General features: G+C 42.8%; 1 protein-coding gene across 2 annotated transcripts in view; it reads left to right on the forward strand.

Moving 5' to 3' along the window:
* usp37 (ubiquitin specific peptidase 37) overlaps nt 1-24534 on the forward strand; it is a 102699-nt gene that overhangs the window by 4480 nt on the left and 73685 nt on the right. For both annotated transcript variants that reach the window (XM_063051429.1, XM_063051430.1), the window contains exons 2-5: nt 7563-7772; nt 10881-11040; nt 22546-22646; nt 23796-23971. In XM_063051429.1, coding sequence (XP_062907499.1) covers nt 7605-7772; nt 10881-11040; nt 22546-22646; nt 23796-23971 — 605 coding nt within the window. In that variant the 5' untranslated portion in view covers nt 7563-7604. The remainder of the gene's footprint in view (nt 1-7562; nt 7773-10880; nt 11041-22545; nt 22647-23795; nt 23972-24534) is intronic.

Raw genomic sequence — 24534 nt, forward strand, 5'->3', positions numbered from 1 at the left:
TTTAGCAAGACCCAGTAGCAATATTATAACAGCTCTCTAATTTTTTTTCCCTGAAGTTGGAACAGACCCCACCATTCAATGTCAAAGTTGAAAAGTTCAAAGTACATTTATTATCAAAGTATGCACATGTGACCAAGTACCACCCTGAAATTCATTTTGTTGAAGGCACTTACAGGAGAAAAGAAGTACAATAGAATCAGTGAAAAATTCCACACAATAACTGACAAATTGAACAAATGCATAAAGAAACAAGTATAAATTGTTGACCATTTGTGCAGTGACTGATCTGGGAGGTTATGCACTATGCAGCTGAAAGTAATTGTGAATTACATGAGTAGAACATTGTGTATGTGTGTGAGAGAGCGTGAATGTGGGTGTTCAACTCCAATATGCTGTCTGTCACACTTGAGTTTCGTGATATGGTGGCTGTGCAGAGTGGAATTGGGAAGAAGCTTGTGTTGTATTATTTTTGGAGATAAAGTCACTGACCAGCTCTGGTTAAGTTTATTTTCCTGGCCTTTTCCTAACTGATTGCATCAGTGTTTGATACGGAGATGCCAATGTACAGGATCGGAAGAGGTTAAGAGGGTTGTAAACTCTGCCAGCTCCATCATGGACACTAGCCTCCCCAGCCTCAAGCACACCTTGAAATGGAACCCCTGTTAAGGGCTACCACCCACGACATGCCCTCTTCTCATTACTATTATCAGAGAGGAGGTACAGGAGCTTGAGAATCCACACTCAATATTTTAGGAACAACTTCATTCTCTCCTTGCCATCAGATTTCTGAACAGTCCACGAGCACTATCCTCAATTTTTGCTTTTTTTTTAACTAATTTATTTTTCATTATAACTTGTGTATTGCTGCAAAACAACAAATTTCATGATGTATGTGATTGATAGTAAACCTGATTCTTTTCCTATAATCATGTGATTTGAGACGTGTTTATTCTTTAACGTAAGCTGACTCCCATGTAGTGTATTGCTGATAATTCCCCCGTGAGTAATTTGTGTTTTCGAAGCTCGTGCTGTGTGTGAGCAATGCATCTCTGGAGTATTGTGGTCCTTCGGGTCTTATTATATTTCCGATGATGCCTTTGTTCTTTTAATGAATCCTAATTCCCTGCCTATCACCATAGTCACAGTTCTTTGAATCATTTTCTGATTTTAGCCTCTCCTAAGCTACCAGTGTCCCTGACAGCTCAGCTGCTGGTCCTGGCAACTTGCAAATTTTCACTCAAAGTTCAAAGTAAATTAATTACCAAAGTACGTATTTGTCACCATATACTACCTTGAGATTCAATTTCTTGTGGGCATTCACAATAGAATCAATGAAAAACTACGTATAAAGACTGACAATCAATGTGCAGAAAAAGACAAACTGTGCAAATACAAATAAGTAAGTTTATAAAAACGGACAACATGTGTTGTAGAGTCCTTGAAAGTGAGTCCGGAGGTTGTGGATTTAGTTCAGCAGTGAGGTGAGTGAAGCTATCCATGCTAGTTCAGGACCTTGATGGTTGAAGAGTATTTACTGTTCCTGAGCCTGGTGATGTGGGTCTGAAAGCTACTGTACCTCCTTCCCAATAGTAGCTCTTGTCTTTTAGTGCATCATTGGGAGATCCTGGAATTATAGAGTTTTAAACATTTGTCATGGAATATAGAACACTGCAGCACATACGCATACCCATGATGTTGTGTTGACTTTTTAAACCTAGCCTACTCTAAAATCAATCTAACCTTTCCCTCGTGCATAGCTCTCCATGTTTGTAGTCCATGATTTCTATCATAGGACCTCCTACAGTAGGAGCAGAATCAGGCCATTCAGCCCATTGAGTCTACTCCATTCGATCATGGCTGATTTACTATCCCCCTCAATCCCGTTCTCCTACCTTCTTCGCATAACCTTTGACACCCTGACTAGTCAACGATCAATGTATTCAATGACTTGGCCTATCATGTCAGTTGATGAGAGGGCAGATATCAAAGCCCAGGGACACTGACCTAAAATTCCAAAATTACACATCCGGAATGTTATGAGGTTGTTCACTGTAGTAAAGGTACCCACAACTTGGATTTTGTTCAAGTTATAGGTATGTTTACAAGAGTGTTACAAACGAGAGTTGTAACACTCATCATCATAGCTTGTCACACCAGACAGACAGCCACTCTAGTGTTGTTTGGTTGATGTTGAGTAGGTCACAGTCAGCTAAATCAGGTGAGAGTGGGCAGTTGCATAGAACGAGTTGTAACACTGATCTCTTAGTGTTAGAAATTGCAGGTGAGCTGTTCGGATTCTAAAACAATTGTTGGTAACAGATCTGGCAGTAAAGTTGCTGGAAAATTACTCTTTATCAGACGAGATTCTGCAGATGCTGGAAATCCAGAGCAACACACGCAAAATGTTAGAGGAACTCAGCAGGTCAGGCAGCTTTTATGGCAAAGAAGTAACAGCTGATGTTTCACATGAAGACCCTTCAGCACTGGAAAGGAAGGTGGAAGGGGAGCACCTCACATCAGAGATTTCCACACTCCCCCACATCAGAGATTTCCACACTCCCCCATTGATGCTGTCCCTACTCACATCTCCTCCATTTCCTGGATATCTGAACTCAACCTATCTTCCCGCTGCCTTAACTGGGTTGGAGTTCCATTTGTCCTTGCCTACCACCCCATGAGACTCTGCATTCAACACATCATTTTCCACAACTTCTGCCATCTTCAGTGGGGCCCTACCATCAACAGACAATAGGTGCAGGAGTAGGCCATTCGGTCCTTCGAGCCAGCACCGCCATTTACTGTGATCGTGGCTGATCATCCACAATCAGTACCCCGTTCCTGCCTTCTTCCCATATCCCTTCACTCCGCTACCTTTAAGAGCTCCATCTAACTCTTTCTTGAAAGCATCCAGAGAATTGGCTTCCACTGCCTTCTGAGGCAGAACATTCCACAGATCCACAACTCTCTGGGTGAAAAAGTTTTCCCTCAACTCCGTTCTAAATAGCCTACCCCTTATTCTTAAACTGTGGCCTCTGGTTCTGGACACCCCCAACATCGGGAACATGTTTCCTGCCTCTAGCATGTCCAATCCCTTAATAATCTTATATGTTTCAATCAGATCCCCTCTCATGCTTCTAAATTCCAGTGTATACAAGCCCAGTCACGCCAATCTTTCAATCAGTCCTGACATCCCGGGAATTAACCTCGTGAACCTACGCTGCACTCCCTCAATAGCAAAAATGTCCTTCTTCTAATTTGGAGACCAAAACTGCACACAATACTCCAGGTGTGGTCTCACCAGGGCCCTGTACAACTGCAGAAGGACCTCTTTGCTCCTATACTCAACTCCCCTTGTTATGAAGGCCAACGTGCCATTAGCTTTCTTCACTGCCTGCTGTACCTGCATGCTTACTTTCAGTGACTGATGAATAAGGACACCTAGTTCTCATTGTACTTCCCCTTTTCCTAACTTGACACCATTCAGATAGTAATCTGCCTTCCTGTTCTTGCCACCAAAGTGGATAACCTCACATTTATCCACATTAAACTGCATCTGTCCACCCACCCAACCTGTCCAAGTCACCCTGCATTGTCATAACATCCTTCTCACATTTCACACTGCCACCCAGCTTTGTGTCATCTGCAAATTTACTAATGTTACTTTTAATCCCTTCAACTAAATCATTAATGTATATTGTAAATAGCTGCGGTCCCAGCACCGAGCCTTGCGGTACCTCACTAGTCACTGCCTGCCATTCTGAAAAGGACCCGTTAATCCTTACTCTTTGTTTCCTGTCTGCCAACCAATTTTCTGTCTATGTTAGTACCCTACCCCCAATACCATGCGCACCAATTTTGCCCACTAATCTCCTATGTGAGACCTTATCAAAGGCTTTCTGAAAGTCCAGGTACACTGCATCCACTAGCTGTCCCTTGTCCATTTTCATAGTTACATCCTCAAAAAAAATTCCAGAGAATTAGTCGAGCCTGATTTCCCCTTCATAAATCCATGCTGACTTGGAATGATCCTGTTACTGCTATTTTATAATTGACTCCAGTGTCTTCCCCACCGCTGATGTCAGACTAACTGGTCTATAATTCCCCGTTTTCTCTCTCCCTCCTTTCTTAAAAAGTGGGATAGCATTAGTTGCCCTCCAATCCACAGGAACTGATCCTGAATCTATAGAACGTTGGAAAATGATTACCAATGCATCCACGATTTCTAGAGCCACCTCCTTAAGTACCCTGGCGTACAGACCATCAGGCCTGGGGATTTATCAGCCTTCAGTCCCGTCAGTCTATCCAATACCATTTTCTGCCTAATGTGAATTTTCTTCAGTTCCTCCGTTACTCTAGGTCTTCTGGCCACTGTTACATCTGGGAGGTTGTTTGTGTTTTCCCTAGTGAAGACAGATCCAAAATACCTGTTCAACTCATCTGCCGTTTCTTTGTTCCCCATAATGAATTCACCCAATTTCTGTCTTCAAGGGCCCAACTTTGGTCTTGAATAATTTTTTTCCTCTTCACATACTTAAAGAAGCTTTTACTAGCCTCCTTTATATACTTGGCTAGCTTACCTTTGTACCTCATCTTTTCTCCCTGTATTGCCTTTTTAGTTATCTTCTGTTGCTCTTTAAAAGTTTCCCAATCCTCTGACTTCCCGCTCATCTTTGCTATGCTTTATTTCTTCTCTTTTATTTATACTTGTCTGTATTCCCCCCCACCCTCCACTCTCCACTTTCCACAGAGGTCGTTCCCTCTGTGATTCCCTTGTCCATTCAGCCCGTCCCACTTATCCCTGCAAGTGGCAGAGTGCTACACTTGCCCATTCTCTGTCCTCAACTCCATTTAGGGCCCAAACAGTCCTTCCAGGTGAGGAAAGACTTCATCTGCAAATCTGTTGGGATCATCTACTGCATCTGGTACTCCAGATCTGGCCTCTTCTACTGGCTGAGATCCAAAGATCTTTGGGGGACCATTTTGTTAAGCACCTCCGCTCCATCGGCAAAAAGTGAAATTTCCCAGTGGGCAAACATTTTAATTCCTATTCCCATTCCTGTACCAACATGTTGGTTGTGGTCTCCTCTTCCACTATGAGTCCAGTCTCAGATTGGAGGAGCAATATCTCATATTCCTCCTGCCTCCAACTTCCAGCAATTTTTCACCATTCCCCTTTCCTCTTCCTCTATTCCCCACTCTGGCCTCTTGCCTCTTCTCCTCACCTGCCTATCTCCTTAAGCTGGTGCCCCTCCCCCTTTCCTTTCTCCCACAGTCCATTCTCATCTCCCATCAGATTCCCTTATTACCTCCCAGGTTCTTACTCTGTAACCCCTCCCCCACCCACCTGGCAGTTAGTACTCCTTTCCCTTGCCCCACATTATTGTGGTATCTTCCCCCTTCTTTTCCAGTCCTGATGAAGGGTTTTGGGCTGATATGTCGAGGGAGAATAACAGTTCAGCATGGAATAGATGGGCTGAAGGGCCTGTTTCTGGGCTGTTGTACTCTACATCTCTAAGTGATTTAGGTGTCACCAGCGTTGGAGTAGAAGTGAGGGAAAGGGAGATTTTGATTCGTTTGTCAGATGCGCCAGGGTGCAGTGAAATTCCTTGGCCATCTGAATCTCACAAATTAAAACAGTCAACATTTCAGGCCTAGACCATGATGCTGTTTGACCTGCTAAATTACTCTTAAAATCTGGGAGTGGACCAACGGACCACAAGGCCAAATGAGCACAGGAGCTTTAGATTCCACACTACCAGGTTCAGGAACAACCATCAGGCTTCTGAACCATTGTGGATAACTTCACTCACCTCAACAATGATTTCATTCCACGATCTACAGACTCACTTTCAAGGACTCTGCAGCTCATGTTCTCAGTATTTTTTTTGCAATTTGTTCTCTTTTTTTACCCCCCACATAGGTTTTGTCAGTTTTATTTTTGTACGGTTCTTTAGTAAATTCTACTGTGTTTTATTTACATGTAATTGTCTGCAAGACGATGAATCTCATGGTAGAATATGAGGCAGCCTAGTGGTTAGTGTGTTGATTTACAGTGAGCCAGCTGTATGATTTGGACTCAATTCCTGCTACTGTCTGTAAGGAGGTTTCACGTTCTCCCCGTGACTGCATGGGTTTCCGCCAGGTGCTTCAGTTTCCTCTCGTATTCCGAAGGTTAAGATTAGAAAATTGTGGACATGCTCCTTGGAGCCAGAAGTGTAGTGACACTTGAGAACCGCCCCCAGCACATTGTTGATGCAAGCAGCACATTTCACTGTACGATTTGATGCTTCAATGTACATGTTTTTTTTAAAGAAGCGTAATCTAAACTTTATTCATACTTTGATAATAAATTTTACTTTGATTTTTGAGTAAGAATCTCTTCAGATGAGGCACAACTCTGCACAGGAGCTCTAAGGGTAAACTAATTCTTATTTTGGCCTTTTTATAAGACATTAAACTTCTGTAACATAGCTTAATAACTTAGCCTTGTTGCTAATTAAAAACTATGTTTAAAGTAACTTCGTCAACTGGGAAATGGTGGAATGCATCTCTTATGGGCACAGGATAGGACGTGTCATGGCTCACTTTGGGGAGAATAAGAAATGGGAGCAGTGTTTCACTTTCCCTCAGGAACTTAAAAACATGAAATAAGCACAAAATGCTGCAGATACTCAAAACTCTAGTTAACATTTCCTGTTCAATATTCTGGAGACCAACATACAACGATTTAAGAACAATCAGATGTGGGGCGGCGCAGCAGTGTAGCCCTTAGCTTTACAATGCCTGTGACTGGGTGGGTTTCCTCCAGGTTCTCGTTTCTTTCCACATTCCAAAGACGTACAGGTTAATTGGTCATTGTAAATTGTCCTGTGATTAGGCTAGGGTTAAATAGGTGTGTTCTGGGTAGTGTAGCTTGTTGGGCCAAAGGGCCTGTTCGGTGCTGTATCTCTAAACAAAAAAAACTTCACATTTCTAAATAGTCCATGAACCTTACCTCATTATTTCTTCTTTTTGGCAATCTTTATTGTAATTTTATGTCTTTGTGTTGTACACCTGTTGCAAAACAATGAAGTTCATGTCATTTTAAAGTGACTGGAGGAAAGTATAGGGGGGATGTCGGAGGCAGATTTTTCACACAGCGGTGGGTGCATGGAACAACCTGCCAGAGGTAGTGATAGAGGCAAATACATTCGGACATTTAAGAAACTCTTAGATGGCGCATGGATGATAGAAAAATGGAGGGTTAAGTGGGAGGGAGGGGTTAGATTGATCTCAGGGTAGGTTTGTGGGCTGAAGAGCCTGTATTGTTCTGTGTAAGGTCCTTCATTCTATGTCAGTGATTATTCTGGTCCTGATGCAGGGTCATCAATCTGAGACTTTAACCCTTGTTTCTCTCCCTATGGATGCTGCCTCACCTGATTCTCATCATTTGCAATTTTTTTGCTTTTGACTTAAAACATGAGTTTGGTTGGTCTTGGTCACAGGATCTATCTTTGGTAGTTTTACATGAGATTTAATTTCTGCAAGGGACCTAATCCGTTTATAAATAATCTCTCTTGCAGGTTTGTTGGTGGAGTTGACGGCTGCTTGCAAGCCTGATTTAAATGTTTGCACAAATGGCACTAATGAAAGTGTATGGCCAGATCCGTATCCACAGCATCCAGACTGGCACCACAAAATGGAGGGAGGGTAGCTTTGAAATCGTCGAGAAGGACAATAAATCTTCTCTGGTCGTGATCTTCAAGTCTGGAGGCCCTGCTAAAACATTCCAGGTACCGTTGCGCCAAAATAAGCGAAGATTTGGAGCATAATTTGAGTTATTTAAACTTCTGTCTGTTATTGAATTGTATCGGTTATGTATCCGCGAAGCAAGAATGATGTTGGAGTAGTATGATTAAATGTATGAGTCATGTTGGCCATGTTACATGCTGGGCAACGTACAATGCAGGAGCTAGGAATCAGACCCACTGAGATGAGAACATGCGCTCTAAAAAACCTGCATAGAAAGAGAGTCTTCCATGTGTGGGAGGCCCAATGGATTCACTGTGCAATCAGTTGTCGAACACGTGCACACTCACAGGCAAGCACAATCTCGCCATCGATCTGATACGATTCAGTGTATGTGTTCTTGTAGCAGAAGTGGGGGATGTTAGATTAGATTATGAGGACACTCAGTCCTCGTTTATTGTCATTTAGAAACGCATGCATTAAAAAATTATACAGTGTTCTTCCAGAAAGATATCACAAAAACACAGGACAAACCAAAACTAAAACTGACAAAACCACATAATTATAACTTACAGTAAGAACAGCGCAAAGCAATGCCGTAATTTGATAAAGAGCAGACCATGGGCATGTTTACAAAAAGTCTCAAGTCCCGATAGCCTCATCATCTCATGCAGACGGTAGAAGGGAGAAACTCCCTGCCATGAACTCCAAGCGCTGCAAACTTGCTGATGCATTTGAAGCACCCGACCGCAGCCGACTCTTGAGTCCGACCGAAAACTTCGAGCCTCTGACACCGAGCACCATCTGTGCTGAGCGCTTCCTGATGTGAGTTTGATTTCCACACTTAAGAGAAATTTGGGTAGGTATGAGGGTGGAAGGAGTATGGAAAGCGGTGATCTGGGGCCAGGTCGATGAGACTAGGCAGATAAATAGTTTGGCACAGACTAGATGAGATGAAGTGTCTGTTTCTATGCTGTAGTGTTTTATGACTCTATAACTCTGATGATCAGAGTGGAAGCCTCATGTGGCCTTCCTTTAAGTTATGTTATTATGTGGGACAGCAGTCTTAATTGTCCTAAAAGGAGAAATAGAGCAAATACCCATGGATAAGGTTAAGGGTGAAAGGTGAAATGCTTAAGGGGAACATGAGGGATAATTTAATTCACATGATGGCGCGAGTGTGGAACGAGCTGTCAGTTAAAGTGTTGAATGCGGGTTCAATTTCAACATTTAAGAGAAACTTGGATAGTACGTGGATGGGAGAGATATGGTCCAGGTACAGATTGATCGAAGTAGGCAGAATAATAGCTCAGCACGGACTAGATGGGGCAAAGGGGATGCTTCTGTACTGTAATGTTTATCACTATGGTACATAGAACAGTGTAGAATAGAATCAGGCCTTTAGACCTGCAGTGTTGTGCTGAACTAAATAAACTAGTAATTAAGTACGGAACAGATTCCTTCTGCAGGCATACGGTCCAAATCCGTCCACTCTCTGCACAATCGTGTGTCGATTATCTACGAGGGCCTTTTGCACGCCTCCATCATACTTTCCTCCACTAGCACCCTGGTCAGTGCTTTGTAGACACCAACCACTCTCTGCAGAAAACAAAGCTTGTCCTACAAATCCTTAGAATTTTCCCCATCTCACCTTAAGTGTATACTCTCTAGTTTTTGATGTTTTGATCATGGGGAAAGAATACTGGCTAGCTGCTTTATCCATGTCTCTCACAATCTTATAACCTACCAGATCTCCACCACTCCAGAGGCAACAACCCGCGTTTGTCCAATGTCTCTTTATAGAGCATGCCCTCTATGATTTTAAGATTTAAGATTAGCTTTATTTGCCACATGTCCATAGAAAGGTAACAGTGAAAGTGTGATTTTGCAACAACGACCGGCACAGTCCGGGGATTGTGCTGGAGGTAGCCAGCACATGTTACCACGCTTCTGGAACCAACATAGCATGCCTACAATTTGCTAATCCTAATCTGTACATCTTGAGAAAGTGGGAGGAGACCAGAGAATCTGGAGGAAGCCCATGTGGTCATGAAGAAAATGTACAAACTGCTTATAGAAAGCAGTGGGAAATGAACCCCAACTGCTGACACTATAAAGTGTTGCACTAATTGTTACGCTACCAAGCCATCAGCCTGCTAACCCTCTTCTGCACCCGCCATTACCGTGAGATCAATCAAGTCAGCTTTTAGCAAACATTGCAAGTAGTGAATTGACTTAATTTATTTTGCGCTTATTTCCTAAGTTCCAAGGGTTATTCATTTTTTTTTTAAAAAACGACAAAACACCCAGTTTTGCAAAGTTGTGCATTTGAATGCATTGGATTACTTTTTCCAAACTTTAGTTTTTGACCCACTTGAGTGGACTAGTGGATCCAGACTCTTGCACTAAACCTGTCCAGTAGTAATACACCCAAACTGCTGGAGGAACTCAGCAGGTCGGGCAGCTTCTGTGGAAATGAATGAACAGTCGACATTTTGGTCCAAGACCCTTCATCAGGACTGGAAAGGAGGGGGACAGAGTCCAGACAGGGGGTGGGGAAGGTGTACAAGCTGGTAGGTGAGAGGTGAAACCAGGTGGATGAGAAAGGTAAAAGGCTGAAGAAGAAGGGATTTGATAGGAGAGCGCAGTGGACTATGGGAGAAAGAGAAGGAGGACGGGCATGGAGAAGAGAAGAAGTGAGAGGATAACCAGAACAGGGAATGGAAAAAGCAAGAAGGGAGAAATTACCGTAAGTTGGAGAAGTGATGTTCATGATATCGGGTTGGAGGCTACCCACACAGAATATGAAGTATTATCCCTCCAACCTGAATGTGGTGTCATCGTGGACCAACATGTCAGAATGCGAAGTCAAATTGACCTTCGTGCACCTTTGCTCCGTCCCCCACAAATGGCAGACAGAGCAAAAGTACACGATGAAGCAGTTCTGCATCGGGTATCACTGATATAGAGGAGGCAGTACCAAATATAGTAAATGACCCCACAGGCTTACGGGTGAAGTGTCACCTCATCTAAAAGGACTAAATTGTGTTGAAGGAGGAGGTGAAGGGTACATGTAGCATTTGTCCTGTTTGCTAGAGTGAATAACAGTCTCTGATACCAGGCTCTTTCTCTGCCCCCTTTTGTATGACTAGCTCAGCCAAAATGTGAAGGTGGTGCAGATCAGCCCCTCGCTGAAGCAGCACAGCCGGCTGCTGGTGACGTTGCAAGACAAGAGCAGCTTGATTATCGACAAGGCTCTGAGCACTGATGCTCTGCTCCTGAAAGAATACCTGGAGGAGCTCAGCTCTGGCGGTGAGTACCACATTCAGCATGGAAAATGTATCACTTGGTGCTCATTGGGATTGCTGTCAACCAGGTACCATCAACGTATCCAGAGCCTGGAGGTCTGCGGGTCTGGGACAAGGCCATTTTATAATCCTGCTCGAGCTCCAGGTCTTCTTCCACTGGTCTTAAATTTAAACAATTTCCCTCAAAACTATCCTCCTAATCTGTGAAATACAATTCCTAAAACTAAGGGATACAGACTCAGTTGACACTTTTAAACACTAGCTCAAAACCTATTTACAGTATTTAACCTTTTAACTAACATCTTTTTAGTCTTATATTTTTTGTTTGCACTTTATCCCATTGTAAAGCACTTTGTATGAAAACTGCTTTATATATAAGTTATTATTATTGTTTTATTATGAACTTGAGGCCCAAAGGCAGCCTGTCCAGAGGGTTAAAAGTGTGTGTGTGTGTGTGTGTGTGTGTGTGTGTGTGTGTGTGTGGGTGGGGGGGGGGAGTGGGAGGTAGCAATGGGAAAAGGATTTGTTTTGCTGCTGTTGATGCTTGTGTTGTTTTGCTGAACGTTGTAACATTGTGGTCATGCTGTGTTCGCGACACTTGCTGGCTGCCCCCAGCACAGCCTTGGCTATGTTGGTTGTTAATGTAAATGTATTTCACTGCATATTTCGATGTTTCAGATAAATGTTTCAGAATTGGAATCCTCTATTTCCTTTTCAAGGTGGATCCACTTTCCTTAAAAACCTTTATGCTATTCTGTAGATGGTAGGGAGGGGTGTGCCTGTCATGTGCCCAAGGGAGTTAGATATGGCCCTTGTGGCTAAAGGAATCAGGGGGTATGGGGGGAAGGCAGGTACAGGGTTCTGAGTTGGATGATCAGCCATGATCATACTGAATGGCGGTGCAGGCTCGAAGGGCCGAATGGCCTACTCCTGCACCTATTTTCTATGTTTCTATTCACCTCTAATACTATACAAGTGAGTTCAGCATATCACTGGGGTGAAAAATCTTCGAACTCTGTGTTTAACTTGATACCGCTACAGCATGCATTAATTGTTAGGATTTGATTTGGTATTGGTTTATCATTGTCCAATGTACCAAGATACAATGAAAAGCTTGTCTTGCATATTGGTCGTACAGATTGATCATCACACAGGGCACTAAGACAGAATGAGGTAAAACAGTAACAATGCAGAACAAAGTGCTCCTTAAAAGTGCATGGCAAGAGGAGCGCCAGTGCGCATACGTATGGATTAGATGTGTTTGGTCAGTGCTCCTCTCTGAGGCCTCGATAAAATTACTATTATACCATGTTTTATTCATTCATAGGCCAACAGTGTATCTCTAAACTAAGGGTCTGGAAAAGTTTGACAATGCCGAAAGCAAATAAAGCCAAGACTGCCGACTGCCAAACTACCAAAGTTAGTGCTAACAACGGGTCTGTAAATAACTTCTCCACGTCTGAGATACTGCCGGATAAAACTTACGCCATGTGCAAGTAATTAGGTCAGGAGATTTCTGAGTCAGTTCTGCGCAGCATTAACGACCGCTTTGGTGTTTCTGAGACCAAGTTTCAGACGCTTGTGGCCTCACAGACTGACTTACAAGCCCATGTGGCTAATCAAGAGCTAACCGCTAGCGACTTTGAAGCACGCGTGCAAGAGCTTGAAGCTAAGTATTCAGAGCAAATGAGACAAAATAGCCAGCTCCAAGCTAAAGTACATGACTTAGAGGCTCGTTCCCAGAGACATGACATTAAGATTGTAGGGATACAAGAGGGTGAGGAGGATGGTAAGCCTACTGAATTTATTTCCAGACTGATTCCCAAGTTGCTCGAGGAAGAGCGTTTCCCGTATCCAGTCAAAGCCGGCTGCCGGCGCTAAGCCACGCACCATTTTGGCACGTATCCATCACTTTCAAGTGAAAGAGCTGATCCTGCACCGCAGCAGACAACAACCCATGGAGTACAAGGGAAACAAGGTCTTGATCTTCCCAGACTATACTAATGAGGTGATGCCTCAGCGTCGTGCCTTTCGTAATGTACTGCAATCTCTGTGTGATGGAGGAATCAAACACACCCTGCGGTATCCAGCTAGGCTCTATATTTATCATCAAGATGGAAGAGCGCCTATAGTATACAACTACCCAATGGAAGCAGCACGAATTCTTGAAAAGGAATAACGCACGCAATAGGGAGTAGTTATATTGACACTTGTTTATTCACCTTATACTTGTGCAGGTTTGCATGTTGGGATAAGGGGAGGGACCTGTTTGTTAGATGTAGTTTTACAATGCTGTATGCTGCACTGGGATTTAATTGCAGAGTATGTTCTAAACATGTCTGTTGTTATAATGGCTAAATTTGAGTTGGTGTCGTGAATGTCCAGCTTCAGGTGCAGGCATTGGATAACTCTCCCCAGCCCTAATAGCATTTGTTTAACGGTATTATACAGTTTGTGTTATAAATTTTCTCGGAGAGGGGGTTTGTGATAATTGTGTAATGTTAGTTACCTGCCCAGCAGCTCCTTTTGGGATGGAAATGAGGAATTATGTGTCTGGTTTAGGGGACACGAAGCGGGGTGGGTTAGGGTGTGTGTTGTTCTTGTTTGTGGCTCAAACATGTTTTTTGGGTATGTTGTGTTCTTATGAGGCTGCCAGTAATTTTGCATTGTTTACTATGTTTGTGCTCAACTCTAATAATCTCTTTTTTATTCTCATATGCAGAGGCCTTGTGGTAGAACGCAGCTGGGGGTTAAAGATAGTACAATAGTCTCATGGAATGTTAAGGGCCTTGGTCATGTTGTTAAGAGGGATAAAGTTTTTAGACATCTCAAATCTCTATCTGCAGATGTGATTTTTCTACATGAAATCCATATTAAAGTAACTGAGCAATGCAGATTGAGGTCTAGCTGGATATTGCAGGTTTACCAGTCACCATTTACTTCTCATGCCCGGGGTGTGGCTATCCTCTTTAGGAAAAATATTCCATTTCAACTCACTTCCATGACCACAGATCCTCTTGGCAGGTTTATCATGACCTCTGGCACCATTAATTTGTTTCCGCTAACCTTCCAAACACAGGCGAACCAAATTTTTTGATTTACTTCCGGGTGCCGGTACAGTTTTCCCCCGCCATCCGAAGGTAGAGCGTTCCTATGAAACTGTTCATGAGCCGGAATGTCGTAAAGTGAAGAAGCAATTACCATTTACTTATATGGGAAAAATTTGTGAGTGTTCGCAGACCCAAAAATAACCTACCAAATCATGCCAAATAATGCATAAAACCTAAAATAACAGTAACATATAGTAAAAGCAGGAATAATATGATAAATACACAGCCTATATAAATTAGAAATACTTCTCTACTATTGCCTGCACTGTTCTCTGTAGCAAAAATCTCACACAAGCGCCGTCGGTAGAAAATCTCACGCAAGCGCTCTCCAGTAACCTTTAAGCTATGAAGCTGCCAAATCATACAAGTAACACACAAAACTACACAGCCTATATAAAGTAGAAATAATGTATGTACGGTGTAGTATCACTTACTGGAATTGGGACAGTGCCGAGCACACTGACGATGATGTGTTAGGCAGAGTCGTCAGAGGTTGGGGTGGTGCAGTGGCCCCCACCCTCCAGGCAGCGAACCGATACCAATCCGCGAAGCATGCAGGGGTACAGCGGTAGCCGGTACGCATCCAGCACATCTTTAAGATAAAGGCCGAAATAAACAAGCTACTTAATTAGGTGCCACCCGGCACGTAAATGTCGGCCCAGATCAGAGGCGACACAATTGGCAATCGGCTCTAATCTGGGCCGACATTTACGTGCCGAGTGGCACCTAATTAATTAGCTTGTTTGTTTCGGCTTTTTTCTTAAAGACGTGCTGGGTGCCTCCCGGCTACCGCTGCCTTCTCCGCGAATCAGTATCTGTCTGCGGCCCGGGGGTTGGGACCACTGAGGTGGTGGGACACGGGGGTCATCTCATCGTCGATCGGGGCAGGCAGGTCATCTTCTTCTATGACTGCCTGCCTCGATGTCAAAGGTCGAGGTTCGTCATCAGCTGTGGCTGATGTAGAAGGCTTGAAAAATGCCAGTATGCTTGACTGCTAGCCTCACACATTTTTCTATCATACAGTCCTTCGTAAGCACTCAAACCATCTTGCAAATATGCCCTAAATCTACGTACCCTTTCAAAATTAAAGTCGTACTTTATCATTGCAGCGAAAATCTCAGTTGCTTCACGTTCAGTTTCTGGACGACTTCACTTTCGGTCCATTCGGTACTGCATTCGGTTTTGATTGTTATCCTTTCCTCTTCCAATTGCATCAGCTCTTCATCTATCAGTTCTTGGTCATGGGAGGCCATAACTTCTTCAACACCATCTTCGTCAACTTCCACAAGCCAAACTTACTTTGTCCTTACTTCGTTCACCAGGATCGAAACGCTTAATTATGTCTAGTTTTACGCTAAGTGCAACACCCTTACGAGTTCTTTTAGGCTTTTCCGATACCTTACAACTCATCTTGCTAATGGCTGCTCGCAGGCACGTGTTTAAGCAATGCCGGTGAGAATGCCATTCCCAGGGAGAGCGGCTGCTCAGGGCGCGTGCTGCTTTTTTTTCGTGCGCTGCTTTGTTCGTATCAGTGAAAACACCTTCTGTTAGTGAAAACAGGTAACTAATGTAGGTCTTTCATAACAGTGAGGTTTCATAAAGCGAACGTTCGAAAAGCGGGGGACGCCTGTAATTCAAGTATAATAATCGGCGGTGACTTGAATTGCTACCTAGATCCATATTTAGATTAGATTGTCCTCCCGCCTGCCCTCAAATATCGTGTCAGTGCAGGTCCTAAATAATTCGATTAAGTCTAGGAATTTAGTAGGTATCTGGTGAGTTCAACATCCTATCAGCAAGGACTATTCTTATTATTCTCATGTTCACAAATCTTATAGTAGAATAGACTATTTTTTGGTTGACTGTCATTTAATTTCTCATTTACCAATACAAAATATCATAATAGATTAATTTCTGACCATAGCCCCTTGATAATGTCCCTAAATCTCTCCCTTTCCAAATGAATCTATTCCTGGTGTTTTAACCCCTCTCTACTCGCTGATAAGAAATTTATAGAAAATATCACCACCAGATTAAAAGATTTTATAGAAATTAACGATAATGGCGAGGTGTTAGATTTCACACTCTGGGAGACATTAAAAGTTGTAATTCGTGGGTATATAATGTCATATGAAAACGCTGCTAAGAGGGAGAGAGAAGGATGATTATTAGAGATTGAGAATATTCTCCCAACCCTCGAAGCAACATACCAGGCTTCAAAATCCTCTGAAGATTATAATAAAATAATGAGGCTTAAATATGAGTACAATTGTATCTTGGGTAGTCAAATAAATATCCTCCTCTTAAAAATTAAGACAAAAGCATTTCGAAATGGGGACAAGCCTGGGGGGCTCCTGGTGTGGCAGCTTAGGGGCGCCCAGGCCTTAAGGTCAATTCATTGCATTAGATCGAGGATAGGTACCCTGTTAACTAACCCCAAGGAGATAAATGATGTCTATTCACGGCCTCCTTTACTGTAAAGATGAAGCCACACTCAGGTTGGAGGAACAACACCTTATATTCCGACTGGGTCGCCTCCAACCTGATGGCATGAACATTGACTTCTCTAACTTCTGCTAATTCCCCACCTCCTCCTCGTACCCCATCCGTTATTTAATTATATACACACATTCTTTCTCTCTCTCTCCTTTTTCTCCCTCTGCCCCTCTCACTATACCCCTTGCCCATCCTCTGGGTTTTCCCCCCTCCCCCTTTTCCTTCTCCCTGGGCCTCCTGTCCCATGATCCTCTCATATCCCTTTTGCCAATCACCTGTCCAGCTCTTGGCTCCATCCCTCCCCCTCCTGTCTTCTCCTATCATTTTGGATCTCCCCCTCCCCCTCCCATTTTCAAATCTCTTACTAACTCTTCCTTCAGTTAGTTCTGACGAAGGGTCTTGGCCCGAAACGTCGACTGTACCTCTTCCTAGAGATGCTGCCTGGCCTGCTGTGTTCACTAGCAACTTTGATGTGTGTTCCAAGGAGATAAATGACTGTTTAAAAGAATTTTACAGTGAACTCTACACTTCAAATGCAGTGCCACTCAGTCTGATTTGAATGACTTCTTTGATTCTCTTGTAATGCCGAAACTTGGTGACGCTGCTAGGGAGAACCTAGATTCTGACTTCACATTGGAAGAAATAACTTCTGCCATTAAGTCATTTCCATCCGGCAAGGCAGCTGGGCCAGATGAATTTTATAAGAAATTTTGTGATATCCTTGCCCCACTTCACTTTTCCTCAGAATGATAACTTGCTCTAAGAGAGATAAACCCTTGCCTAGAACATTGTACAAGGCTAACATTTCCCTCATTTTAAAGGAAGATAAAGAGGAAACAGACCCGGCCAGCTATAGGCCCATTGCACTCCAGAATTTCGATAGGTAATTACTAAAATGCCGGCTAAAGACTAAATAAGCATTTGTCATCTATCATTCATTCTGATCAGACAGGATTTATCCCGGGTAGGTTCTCTTTTTCCAGTGTCAGATGCTTCCTTAATATTATGTATGCTGATCATGGGAAAGCTAGTGGGGCAGCAATTTTATCCCTTGATGCACAGAAGGCTTTTGACCAGATTGAGTGGCTTTACATGTTTGAGTCACTGTACAGGTTTGGGTTCGGCGAGTCATTTATATCCTGGGTAAAACTGATATATGCCAGCCCAATGTGTTCTATTATAACCAATGGTGACAATTCAACTATGTTTCCCCTACACCGTTCAGTTCAGCAGGGTTGCCCTCTCTCGCTGTCGTGGTAGAGCCCCTTACCCTAAAAATAAGAAGTCACCCAGATATTCTGGGTTTGAAAATGGGAGGTATTGAAACACTTATTAGTTTATACGCCGACGATGTGATACTCTACTTACAAAACTCAGAAAAGTCAGTCCCCCTTCTAGATTTAATCACCTCTTTTGGCAGACTATCGGGATACTTAATCAATTGGACAAAAAGTGACTTTGTGCCCCTCTCCAACGTCTACACGCGGGGTTTTTTAGAAAACATCCCGTTCAATGTAGTTAAAGATCACTTTACTTATCTTGGCTTGACAATCCCCAAAGATCCTAAATTAATATTCAAATTAAACTTCACAGAGTTTATTTCAAAACTTAAACAGAATATAGAAAGTTGGAAAACTCTACCTCTGTCCGTGATTGGTCGTATAAATTCAATTGAAATGGTTTCCCTTCCTAGGTTTCTCTACCTTTGTCAAAATCTCCCCATTTTTCTTACATCAGCCTTCTTTAAAGAATTGGTCTCCATAATTTTGACTTGTATCTGGAAGTATACGAATCACAGGATTTTGAAAATTCATTTACAAAAGCCCAAGTCTGAGGAGGGCTGGGATTACCTGTATTCAGACACTATTATTGGGCTGTCAGTGCTAGGGCTTTGATGTTTTGGCAACAGGGGGCTCTGGATAACCTAGTCCCTGGGGCTCCCTTGTGGCTATGTGTGGAGTCTAACTCTGTTGTCAATTCCTCCTTGCTGGCCATGCTGTTCTCAGAAAAGCCTGGGACTTCAAAAAGTTTGAATTTTGTTTTGAAAAAATTCCGTCAGAATTCTAAGTCAGATTAGGAGTGTTCTGAATTTACCAAAGACCTCTGTACAAACACCAATCTGTTTCAATCACTCCTTTCTATCCCGATGGTAAGATAAAACCTACCATGCTTGGAGGGAGAAGGGTCTAGTTTCTATTGAAGACCTGTACATAGAGGGACGGTTTGCAACATTTAGTCTGCTGAAAGAGAAATTTGAGCTGCCTCATTCACACTTTTTTCGTTACTTACAAATTAGACACTGCATTCAATCTAAGATTTGTAATTTTGAAATCCTTGCAGGGAAGCATATATTTTTTGATATTTTAAAGAGCCCTCCTGACTCCAAGCATCTTGTTTCCAAGTTTGTTTGATGATTGCACTGTAGCGTCTACTGTGAAGATCAGAGACACCTGGAGAGAGGAGTTGGGCATTGAATTATCTGAAGCTGCCTGGGACAAGTGTTTGTCTATGATGTAGGCTGGCTCTGTTAACAGCAGACACCAACTGATCCAGTTTAAAGTTGTTCACCGTCTCCACTACTCTGAACTTAAATTGCACAGGATTTACCCTTCTGTCTCGCCAATGTGTGATAGATGCCAAGGGACAGAGGCCACGCTTTCACACACCTTTTGGTTTTGCCCATTACTGACTGGATTTTGGTCCAAAATATTCGACTGGTACTCAAAGGCCTATAAAAGATCCTTCCCCTTGGAAGCTGGTCTCGCCATCTTTGGCTGCTCGCAATCTACTCTGTTTCCCTGCTGCCATACAACAGTCTCTGATGCTGGGGATGATTGTTGCCAAAAGACTTGCCTTGAGGGAATGAAAATCACCCTCTCCCCCTTCCTTTCGGAGATGGATGGCTGATATGATCTCAGTCATACAGATGGAGAAACTTAGGTTCTTGAGAACCAATTCAATTAAAAAATTTTTGATTATCTGGGATCCATTTCTTGCCTACCTGGACAAGGCCGGGGGTGGATGAGCAATTTCTCCCCGGATGATTTCTCACGGCCCTCATTTGAGATTTATTGTTTAGTATTTTTGAGCACTTTGAACTCCCTCTAGTGTTATGTCCCTTTTTTTTTGCTTATTTCATTTTTACACATGTCTGAGCTGGTATGTTCTTGTTGATTTCATTGTTTTGTTTGAAAATTTTGAAAACAAAGTATCTTCAAAAAAAAGTGCACTGCAAGTAAACGGTAAAATGCATGAGCGTAATGAGGTAGATTGTGAGGCCCAAAGTCCATCTAATAGTACAAGAAGTCTGTTCAGCAGTGGGGTAGAAGTTGTCCTTGAGCCTGGTGATACGTGCTTTCTGGCTTTTGTATCTTCTGCCTGATGGCAGAGGGGAGAAGAGAGAATGTCCAGGTTGGGTGGGGTCTTTGGTTATGCTGGCTGCTTTACTGAGGCAGTGAGATGTGTTGTCAATGCATAGAAGGGAGGCTCCGGGGGGGAGTCTAGGACAAGAGGGCTCAACCTCAGTATAGAAGGATGTACCTTTAAAACAGAGATAGGGTATTTTGCTAGTTGCCAAGTCATTGAGTATATTTAAAGCAGGGATTAATAGATTCTTGATTAGTAAGGGTGTCAAAGGACATGGGAAGAAGCGGGAGAATAGGTTGAGAGGGAAAATAAGTCAGCCATCATGGAATGGCAGAGCAGACTTGATTGGCAAGTGGCTTAATTCTGTTCTTATGTCATGTTGTCTTCATTAATTAGACAGGTATATGGAGGAATTTAAGGTGGGGGCTTATATGGGAGGCAGGGTTTGAGGGTCGGCACGACATAGTGGACCGAAGGGCCTGTACTGTGCTGTACTATTCTATGTTCTGTGTTAATCTTTTTAAACTTACCCCCTCTCACAGCTATGCCCTCTGGTATTTGACATTTAATTTGGCTCTCACTATTTAAAGTCTGATTACTGACCAACTCTCCAGAAATAAAACCTGGAGTTCAGTTTTGTCTTTTGTTTTTAAATCTCCTTGTTGACCTACGTCACTGCTTTCAATGATTTGTGTTGTTGAACTCCCTGACCCTTTTGCACCCTTAGGCTATTTAGATTCCGAGCTGCAACTGAAGTCATCTTATTCTTAAACTCAATTTGTCAGTTATATAAACATTCTGCAAGGTTATGAGTGTTCCCTTGTAAATCAGAATCAGATTTAATACGCTGACATGAAGTTGGTTGTTTTGTGGCAGCAGTGCAAAAATATGAAAATCTATTGAATAAATCTCTCACCTCTGGTCTCAAGCCACTGTCCTGTTTTTAAACAATCCTCCCCCTGGGAAAAGACTGGGTGTTTTCACCCTGTATATATACCCCTATGATCTTATATACCCCTATCAGTTCACCCCACAATTTCCCATGTTCCAGGGAATAAAGTCCTAGTCTATGTACTTGCTCCTTGTAATGCAGATTCCCAAGTCCAGGCACATCTTGGTAAATCTTTTCTGTACTCCTTGTAGTTTGATAACATCTTTTCTAGAACAGGAATTGGAATCAGATTTATTAGCACTGCCTCGCATGAAGTGAAATTTGTTTTGTGGCATTAGTACAAGGCAAAGACTTAAAGACCATAAGATATAGGAGCAGCAGCAAGCTATTCGGGCCATCAAGTCTGCTCCGCTATTCAATCATGGCTGATCCAATTCTTCCAGTATAAGACCATAAGGTATAGGAGCAGAAGATGCAGAAGTAAAATTACTATAAATTACATAACAAATAGTGCAAAAAAAGGGGATAGGGAGATAGTGTTCTTTGGAATCATAGACTGTTCAGAAATCTAGTAGGGAAGATGTTATTCCTAAATTGTTGAGTGTGAGTTTTTAGGCTCTGGTACCTCTTCCCTAATGGTAGCAACTTGAAGAGGCCATGTCCCACGTAGTGATTGTCCTTAATGATGGATGCCGCTGCCTCGTGAACCTGTCTCTTGACAATGTGGGAGGCTATTGCCGTGAAGGATCTGGTTGAGTTTACAACCCTCTGCGTCCTCGTGCATTTGAGCCTCCATACCAGTCACTGCCAGTAAGAAGCTTTAACTGTAGAAAGTTACTGGAGTATTTAGTAACATACCAAATCTCCTCAAGCTCCAAATGAAGGATAGCTGCTACCTTATTCTTAGTTGTATCAATGTGTTGAGCCCATGTCCTACAAGATGTTGACACCCAGAAACTTGAAGACCTCTGAAACTCTTCAAAGATAAAAGATAAAATATCAGCACAGTTCATGGAGGTTTTTTAAATTCTTGTTAGCTCTGGGAGTTGGGGTTGGAGGGCTCTCTGTGTCTGCGGGTGGGTAGGTGGGAGAAAGGAAACCATCTTGTTTTGCTGCTGTTGTTTTGTTAATCAGAATCAAGTTTATTATCAACATTATGTTGTGAAGTTTGTTTTATGGCTGCAGTACAGTGCAGTAGGTAAAATGTACTATAAATCCTAGGTATACCATAAATTATCAGAAGAAATATAAACAAAAAGAGAGCAAAGATAGAGTTATTTCTTGTGTGCTATGTTGGTCTCAGAATGTGTGGCGACATTTGCGGGCTGCTCCCAGCACGGGGCTGTGTTGGATGTTAATACAACTGATGCTTTTCACTGTATTTTTTGATGTACATGTGATAAATAAATCTGAATCTAATGATTTAAATATGTGCAATAATTTCTCTGTTACCGTTTTCCTGGACAGGTAGATGCAATTACAATCTATCTAGATGGGGATTGAGCGAAGATTTTTTTCCCCCATTGCAAACACAAGGACTATGTGACTTGCACCTTGCTGTCTAACCTGGATCTGGGTCATTCCATTCAGTGGCCAGCTTGTTTGAGTTCTATCTCACATACTGTATATTATATAAACTTTTCAGGGATGAAGACTCGTCAAGGATCCAGCAACTTTGGAGGAATGTTAGGAAACAGACTTGTCTCAAAAGAATCTCACCGTCAGCTCTCAAATATAGAGAATCAGGTGGGTAACTATTGCCTAGTTTGCATTGTGAAATATGGGACTTTAAGGGCAACGTACACAAAATGCTGGAGGAATTCAGCAGGTCAGTCAGCATCTATGGAGGGGAATAAACAGCTGACATTCTGGGCCGAGTCCCTTCAAGGATTGGAAAGGAAGGGGCAAAAAAGGCAGAATAAAGAAGGTGGGGATAGGGGAAGGAGTACAAACTAGGTGATAGGTGAAGCCAAGGTGGGAGAGGGGGTTAAGTAAGAAGCTAGGAGATGATAGGTAGAAAAGGTAAAGAGCTGAAGAAGAAGGAATCTGATAGGAGAGGAGAGTGGACCAAGGGGGAAAGGGACGGAGAAGGACCACCAAGGGGAAGAGGTAAGAGGGGGTCGGAGGCCAGAGTGGGAAATAGAAGAAAGAGGAAGGGGGTGAAATTGATGTTCATGCAATCAGGTTAGAGGATGCCTAAATGGAAAATGTGCTGTTGCTCCTCCAACTTGAGAGTGGCCTCATTGAGGCTGTAGAGGAGTCTATGGGGCTCTTTTATAACCTCCAACCAGGGCAGTAGCTGCTTTGTTGAGACTCTGTTCTGTTCTGAAGTGTTGAAAGCTTGTGAATATCAAATTCAAAGTAAAATTAATGTTGAAAGTATGCATCAGCAGAAGAGGTCATTGGCTGCAGTCTGCCATCACTGCAGGACTTGTAAGTGTCCGGGACAAAGAATCGGGCAGGAAAAGTCATTGTAGACACTTCACACCCAGCAAACTGTCTTTTCCAAAAGTTCCCTTCTGGAAGGATTATTAAAACAAAAACTTCACGTCATCTTAAAGGCTCCTTCTCCCACGCAGTTGATCTGATCAACCATTCTAGTTAGCCCCCTTCCCCTACCCTCCTTTATTACACCCATCACTGCACTGCACTGTAAACACTTTAACCACTTTTTATAATGCTGTTTACATTGTAAATACACGTTGGTATTCATGTATTTATGCACCTTTTTATTCTATACCTGTAACATTATTTTTATATAAACTCTTTATTCTTTATAATTGTGAATGTTTTTATTGCATGTTGCACCCTGACCAACACACCACAGCAAATTCCGAATACATGTAAACATATATGGCGAACAAAGTTGATCCTTGATATAAATGTTTCTTGCAGACGCCAGGGAGGCGAGATGAGACTCCAAACTGGAAAACCGTGAGCAGTCCAGGCCGATCAAATCTTCAGCATGGGCCTAAAGCTCTGCAGGCGAGCGGCACGCCAGGCAGCCGGCTGGGGCCAGCATTTACTTCAACCTCTCATGCTATATCCAGAGCAGTCAAGTCAGAGAACAGGTAGGAGGCTGTACACGTTTATTTCCACTGTGCTTTGTCTATATACAGTTTAACGACGGTTAAATTGTCTTTGAACTGTGGGAGGAAATTGGAACACCTGGAGAAATGTAAATTTTAAAACTTTCTTGTACATGATGCCTGACCTGAACTCCCAACACCCTGAGCTGTAATAGCATTGTGCTAACCACTAAGCGACCATGGAGTCTTTCTGCACACTTCTTGCTTCCTCAATACTACCTGCCCCTTCACCTAGTTTTGTATTTTCCGCAAACTTCTCCACAAAGCCATCAATTCCATCATCCAAAGGAAGCATTCACTCCTGCGGAACACCACTTCTGCCAGCCAACCAGAACAGTCCCCCTTTATTCTCACTCATTGCGTCCTGCCAGTCATCCAATCATCTATCCATGCAATGTCTTTCCTGTAATATCACTGGCTCTTGTCTTGTTAAGCAGCCTCATGTGGCACCTTGTCAAAGGCCTCCTGAAAGTCCAAGTAAACAGCATCCACCCTGATATTATTTCCTCAAAAATTCCAACTGATTTGTCAGGCTAGTTTTCCCC

The sequence above is a fragment of the Mobula hypostoma genome, chromosome 6, assembly GCF_963921235.1.
Source record: "Mobula hypostoma chromosome 6, sMobHyp1.1, whole genome shotgun sequence".
NCBI lineage: Eukaryota > Metazoa > Chordata > Chondrichthyes > Myliobatiformes > Myliobatidae > Mobula > Mobula hypostoma.